This window comes from Zea mays, chromosome 5 (genome assembly GCF_902167145.1).
Source record: "Zea mays cultivar B73 chromosome 5, Zm-B73-REFERENCE-NAM-5.0, whole genome shotgun sequence".
NCBI classification, from domain to species: domain Eukaryota; kingdom Viridiplantae; phylum Streptophyta; class Magnoliopsida; order Poales; family Poaceae; genus Zea; species Zea mays.
Genome location: NC_050100.1, coordinates 209,304,140 through 209,311,466, shown reverse-complemented (window position 1 = coordinate 209,311,466; position 7,327 = coordinate 209,304,140). Strand labels below are relative to the sequence as shown.

At 49.5% G+C, this 7,327-nt stretch overlaps 1 protein-coding gene across 1 annotated transcript; it reads left to right on the top strand.

Moving 5' to 3' along the window:
• The first annotated feature begins 1,567 nt into the window (after positions 1–1,567).
• On the top strand, positions 1,568–3,315 carry LOC100279191 (uncharacterized). Its single transcript, NM_001152215.2, has 2 exons — positions 1,568–1,901; positions 2,010–3,315. Exons 1-2 carry the CDS (start codon positions 1,734–1,736, stop codon positions 2,985–2,987), a joined length of 1,146 nt encoding a protein of 381 aa, NP_001145687.1. The 5' UTR covers positions 1,568–1,733; the 3' UTR covers positions 2,988–3,315.
• Positions 3,316–7,327: the final 4,012 nt, after the last annotated feature.

Below are 7,327 nucleotides of genomic sequence, written 5' to 3'. Positions count from 1 at the left end.
ACCACGGTTTTTACCGGACAGCTAGACCCCCCCTAGCTAGTGTCTTCGTGCTATGGGATGGAATGGAAGGACGTTACTGCTAGTAGCTGTGGCACCTACTAGTAGGCAGGTAGCTTGGATTTTAGGGTGCCTCGGCCTGCACTGCACGTACGGCACAGATGCACTCACGCAGTTGATGGTTAAAGGCATTTTATTAAAAGGGATTCAGCAACGTTCCACAAACTCCGTCTCTAAAGGAAAGGAATATGAATCAATCTAGAGACTACGGTGTTTAGTTCCGGCATGACTGAGGTTGACTCGCCCCCAGCACAGTCGGGATACGTCGGGACCGTACGCGGTGGCGTGTCGTCGTGCTGATAGGGACTTCTCGGCGTCCCTTTGGTGTGCCGCACGTATGTCCGAACGTGGCTTGATGATGACACGTCTTAGCATAGTTGACGTGGGTTAACAGTGCTGGATCAGGACCTTCGCCTTGCTGAGTTGCTCGGACGTTCCGGTTCACAGGATCGCTCGACAGAGTCTTGGTCGTTATGGACTTAGTCACCCGTTCCACCTCATAGAGTTACTCGGCAGAGGACCTGGTCGAGCGCTACGCCTCGCAGTCGCAGGGTTGCTCAGCAGAGGGTCTGGTCGGCAAGTGAGCCGCTAAAAAGGTTTACTGGTCTAGCGAGTGACAATTGTGAGGCCACTTGCTTGATCAGGTGACGATGTGGACTGCATGTTGGCGTGTAATAGATTTTGAAAGGAAACAGGGACGGTCATATTTTACCATACGTACAGGTACATTGTCGGTACAGGTACTAGTACCGGCCAAGGGCGTAAATGCAGCAAGAGATGCGAGGCAGTAGGAGACGCGCATGGATGTACTTGGAGTCAATGTGGGGTTATACCACACAGCTGCACTTATTGCGGTGTGGTGAGTAGGTCACACTGGCACTGCCCACAACTGGGACTGGGAGCTAAACAGAGAGCCGCGGCGACGGCGAGTACGATTAAGCAAAGCTAAGCTAGGGCAGCGGAGAGAGGAAATGACAATGGCCATGGAGGAGGAGGAGTGTGGTGATGGTGGCTGGCCGGTAGGCCATAGTGCAGGTGTGGGAGGGGGTGAAACATGGCGCTGTCGGTGGACAAGGGCTTCTCCTCCCTCACACCGGTCACCACCCGCAAGTCACTCTCACCACTGCCTTGTGTGGGGGAGCGGTAGACTGGCTAGACTCATTCAAAATACACACCCAAAACAAGCCAGGCCTAGGCCTGCCTAGCCGGGTTCCCCTCTTCACTCTTCAACTCTCCCTTTGTCGTTGTTCCCTTCTTCCTCCTCCTTGCTCTCGGTAAGGGTGCAAGCATAGATGGATGATGGATGGAAAAGATGGATATGTTTTTTCCTCTATAACTAGCTAGTAGCTCTCTATCTCTCTCAAGGAAACATTCCCCACTTTATTTGGGCCAAAACTGTTATTGCGATTGCTATGGTTAGTGTATTTTTATCGGTTCTTCGTAACGTAGCTCAACTTTACCGAGAAATATAATCCACATCACCATCTCCTTCTCCCTTCACCCTTGAGGCCAACACAACACCCCTATTTCTTCCCCAAAACCTACATGTAGAGCGCACAGCGACAGCAACACAGCCTCGCAAGAGAAAGCAAAGCAAAGTCAGGAGGGAAAGAAAGAAATCCTTTTCCTACACCTAAAGAGACCACCAAACCCTGCGAGCCAAAAAAAAAAAAGCCATGGAGTACAAGAGATCATCGCATGCGCAAGAGGAAGAAGAGGACGAGGAGGAGGAGGAAGAAGAAGACGACGAGAACGAGGAAGAAGAGGAGGATGAGGAGGAGGCCAGAGGCCTTCGCTACACCACGGCGGCGGTGGCACCCGTAGGCGCTCCACAGCAGCAGCAGGTGCACGCCCAAGCTCTTGGCCTCGGCTGCTCACACCCCTCCCAGCTGATGGATTCTGCCGCCTTCTCGAGGCCGCTCTTGCCTCCCAACTCATCTCTGGTGATGCAGCCACCGCTGCCTCCACCAGGCTTCCCGCCGGCTCACCGCCAACAACCGCCGCATGCGCAGCTCCATCCGAGGAAAGCGGAGAGGGAGAGGGACAGAGCCGCGGGAGCGCAGCCCCATGTCCGGCGCCACCACCAAGAACCAGCCAAGAATGGCGTTCTCGGCGGTGGCGCCGCGCCAACGTCGGCACCCTCTACGCTCGGCCTCGTGCCCGTGGTGGAAGCGGCCCAGCTGTGGAGGTACCGGGAGTGCCTGCGGAACCACGCGGCGCGGCTTGGCGCGCACGTGCTCGACGGCTGCTGCGAGTTCATGCCGTCCGGGGGCGACGGGGCCGCCGCGCTGGCCTGCGCCGCCTGCGGCTGCCACCGCAGCTTCCACAGACGCGAGGCGGTCCCCGGCGGCGGCGTGGCGGTATCGCCCTCGGCGGCGGTAACTCCCACCCCCACCGCCGGCGCCAACTCCTCCCGCGCCATTCCGCTGCTGCTGGCCCCGCCGCACATGCACACGCGCCCGCCGCACCACGTGCCGGCGTCCCCGGCGTCCGCGCCCGCCGCGCTGGCCGAGTCGTCCAGCGAGGAGCTGCGCGGCCCCGCGCCCGCGCCCGCGCCGCCGACGCACGCGCAGGTGGCCGTAGTAGGAGGGTCGGCCTCCGCTCCCCCCGCGCCGAGCAAGAAGCGTTTCCGGACCAAGTTCACGGCGGAGCAGAAGGACCTCATGCGCGAGTTCGCGCACCGCGTCGGGTGGCGCGTCCACAAGCCCGACGCCGACGCCGTGGACGCCTTCTGCGCCCAGGTCGGCGTCTCCCGGCGCGTCCTCAAGGTGTGGATGCACAACAACAAGCACCTCGCCAAGGTCCCGCCCTCGCCCCCATCCTCCTCCTACCCACAGCCACTGCCTCGCCACCACCCGCCTCCACCTCCGCTCCACATCCACCATCATCCGCCGCCGCAGCAGCAGCAGCAGCAGCAGCATGATGCATGAGTATCGAGTAGCCGCAGAGCAGCGCGAGAGGATCAGACGATGCCATTAGCTTATTAGCTCCTTTATTTATCCTTCTTCTTCTTCTTCTTCTTCCCTTGTAATTTCAGTGACATCCCAGTTGTTAAGGAGTTGACTCATCATGCAGCAGTTAGGAGGGATTAATATGATTGTGTGACCTAATCTCATCTCAGCCATACTCCTACTACAAGTCTTCCCCTCGTCCTCGTTGCTTTCTTGGACGACCTACCTCCATTATTAGGTTATTAGCGCTTGCATTGGTATCTTGCTTATGGTAATGACCTAATAATGATCACTGTGTTTTAGGGCTTCTCTCTCTCCTAGCGTCCTGTTCTCTCTCATAAAGAGATGGTTCATGCGCAGGCGCGCAGCTGTTGCGTGCAGTGTTGCTGCAACCCTGCATTGCCATTGCATTGCTTGATGCAACGCTCTCTCGGGCGCCACCGCCTTTTGACTTTGCTTTTTGGGCTTGTTGGATTCCTTTTGGCAGAGCAGCCAGCCGCTCTCCAGAGCAACAGAGCGTTGTGCCGTGCTTCTGTGTGCAATTGCATTGGCATTGCATGCGCTGAGGGTTGGGTTTGGTGAGGGAGGGGGGGCCCTTTTGCTGGGAGGGGAATGTACTTAGGCGTGCAAAGTACGATTAGGAGGGGTCATTAAAGCAGGGTTCCTGGCTTCTAAGCCTACTATCTCGCAGCTAGCAGTTGCTTTCTGTCCTCTTCTGCTGTCTTGCAGCCGGAACCCCTTTCTTAAGGGCTTTTGCAGCCTTTTGTGAGGGCCAATTTTACTTGAGCTGCTTCTACATCTACTGGCTTTCTGCTTTAGAGCTAGTGCAGGTACAGTAGTGAGTATGGCACTGGGAGTACAGTAGAGTGCGCGGGCGCGGGGGGGCATCAGTGCATCACGTACTGCCTTTGGCCACAAGTGCAACATTACTGTTAGTCTGTTACTGTACCTGGAGTTGGGGCTTCAGCCAGAAGGCAGGTGTGTGTGCCATGTGAGTGTGAACTCCTGTGTCAGGGAGCTCAAAAGAGAGAGACAGAAGCCCTGTGTTGTATTCGAGTGTATGCTGCTGGATTATGGGGTATGCAGCAGGGTGAATGATGACATGTGAATTGTCGGCAGATGGAGGCTTGAACCCGAGCTATTCAAACATCGTTGTGTCTGATCTCTGATGTGCTAAAGGAGGAAAGGTGCGTTGTTGCCTTACTGGTAACGACGTCTCATCTCGTTTAGTCGTTTTATGTCACCAGCACAAGCATAACAACATATACAAAATGATAGAGCAGCAGCAGCCGCCAGGGAAACCAAAAAAAAAAAATACTCTCTACCAAAATAGAAGTTGTTTTACCGTTTTAATAAATTCATTCAATAATTGATATATGTGTTTTATATATATGTCTAGATTTATTTTCATTCATTTAAATATAGACATAAAAATGAAGATCTAAAACTACTAATTTGGTACAGAGTGAGTATAGTCTATAGAATGCACAAACACAACCAATAAATAACACCCAACCCCCCTCCCAAATTCTTATTCGGTTACGTCTACATTGAGAAGGATTAAATCCCCTTCTATTCAACATTTTTAATAGAAAGGGATTCTTACATCATGGATTCCCTTCATTTGGGAGTTTTTGATCTATTGGGAATTTATACACTCTGCAAGCCTTCCAAACCATTTCAATACTAGAGTACCCAAATTAAGTCTAAGGAGGGATTTAATCCCGTCAATCTCCTTCGATTTAGAGAGAACCGAACACTCCCGTCAATCTCCTTCGATTTAGAGAGAACCGAACACGCCCTAAATCTGAGAACCTTTGTCACAACCTTCTCCCCATCTTCATTTACAAGCTCCACGTACCTCAACTTCCCACATTTTAAGCATTTATGCTCTCTGCCATGTTCCTTCCAAAAAAGCATGCAGTTATCCTGGCAAACATCAATCTTCTCATACTCCATACCAAGACCTTCAAGAAATTCTTGGACTGATACATGTCTTTGGGCATCTTGTGACCCGCAAGAAGAACCTCGCTAATCAAATCCACGAGCTCTTTGTAACAATTAATAGAGAATGCAAACTTGTACTTGATTGACATGAGTCGTGTCACGAATTCGAGAATGGTCACATCGGTGTGCCCATGAAGAGGCTCTTCTCGAATAACTTCTGAACCGCCGGTGTTGATGAATCATGATGATCTGGGGCCAATTCAGGTTGCAGATCCTCAAGCATATGGTCCATCCTATCAACATCTTCACCGTCACCAACTTCTACTTTTGTTGCTCGTTCAAGGCGTGACTCCCCGTGGAGATACCAGACCTTATAGCCTGGCACAAAAACATGCGAGCACAGGTGTAGTGTGACCTGCCTCTTGGTGTGGCTCGTCATATTTCTACATTTATTGCATGGACACCTAATATTATCTATTTGTGACAAACCAGCTGCATGGTCCAGAAATATCTGAGTCTTGTCAAACCATTCACTTGTGTGACACCCACCCTTCTTGAAACATTCATACAACCAATCACGTCTATCATCCATTATTGTAGTTGTGTACGTACAAGTAAGAGTGCATGTGAGACATTCATGTTTCTACATGTCACGTACATACCATGTATGGTATATATATATATATATATATATATATATATATATATATATATATATATATATATATATATATATATATATATATATGTATATAGTTGCAACAATGAGCTAATATAATTAATACATACATGACATGACATTCATCAATTAACAATATTCACAACAATTAACATTTGAAATAATTACTATTTGTATAACACATCACATTCACCATCAAATTCATTAACTAATTAATAACATCAAACCATAATGTTTATATTTGCAACATAAAATTAAAAATATCAACTACAATGTATAAAGTCAAATGAAGCCTAATAACACTATCAATTAATAGATTAAAACTAACTCTAATCACATAAAAGTTAACTCCCGTCGGCCACAAAAAACCGACGAAAATAATCACATATTTATTTACATTTAGATATAAGATTATACCTCGACGACTCGTTTGTGGATGGCGAGCCCTCGATTGCGGTGGCTGACCGGCACGTCGAGGCACCGGCGGACGTTGGACGACGGCGGCGCTCGGGATACGTGGAGCTCGGGGGCGGCGCTCGGGTGGTGGCTGCGGCGCTCCGGGGTGGGCTCGGGCGGTGGCTGCGGCGCGGAGGTGGCAGCGCAGGGGTGGCGCTCGGGCTAGAGGTGGCGGCGCTCGACGTGTGAGAACAGAGAAGAATGAGCCCGCGCGTCCGCGCCCTGACTCATAAATATTTAATCCCTGTCGGCCAGAAGGAGCCGACGAGAATAAGTTAATCTCCGTCGGCCCGAGGAAGAGGTCGACGGGAATAAGATAATCCCCGTCGGCTCGTGACGTGGCCGACGGGAATAAAAATAATGCTCGTCGGCTACTATTTCGCCGACGAGAATTAGCCTATTCTGTCGGCTTCTGCCTTGGCCGACGAGAATTATTAGAATTCCTGCAGTGAATAGCTACAGCTCACCTTTTGTGGTTCAAAAAATGAGATTTTTGAGATGACGACACTGATACAATGATATGCTTGAATGTGAGTTATAATGCTTATTAATTAGATAGAGACTTCATTTAGAGTAAGTATAACAAGAGGCTATAAATTGGCTAAATAATGAGGTGGAAGAGAGAAGGAGAAACGGTTTTAACATAAGAACTAAGAAATTTTGTGAGAAAGATAAGTAGAGTTCTACATTAATACTAAAAAGCTAACCACTAAACATTAATATTAAAGAGTTAACCACTATATAGATGAGCTAAATGGCAAGCTATAAAGATCCTTACCATCAGCATTTGACACTATTATTAAACTTGCTCCCACCTGAACCAAGAATTCATTATTGATCTAGCATGGGGAGTGGGGACCAGCACTGGGTTGCACTATACCACTATTGTGTCCGTCACTTGTCTACGTAATCAAAAAGACCTTGTTTTTTGGAATCGGTAAAAAGGAAAATAGAGTGGCAGTCATTTAAAAAAAATAAAAGAAACGAACTCATTAGAAACTCCTTTGCTCAACTTCCTGTTGTCCACTTGTCTAATGTTAATTCTGAGCACTTGCTCTTTATTTTATGCTCTGAATCTGAGGTGCACATTGTTCTGAGCTCAGACGAGCGAAACAAATGCATTGGTTGCAAGCAGGATTGTTCCGAGTTCAGACGAGCGAAGCAAATGCATTGGTGTATGAAGGATGAAACGGTTTCAGTAACCAGGCATGACATGATGAAGCGATGAAAACTCAGA

What these genes read in the sequence shown, in the direction of transcription:
- LOC100279191 (NM_001152215.2), top strand. Translation starts at nt 1,734, where the DNA reads ATGGAGTACAAGAGATCATCGCATGCGCAAGAGGAAGAAGAGGACGAG. An exon ending in GCGCTCCACAGCAGCAGCAG is followed by an intron (nt 1,902 to 2,009) that starts GTGCACGCCCAA and finishes CTGGTGATGCAG; the next exon opens with CCACCGCTGCCTCCACCAGG.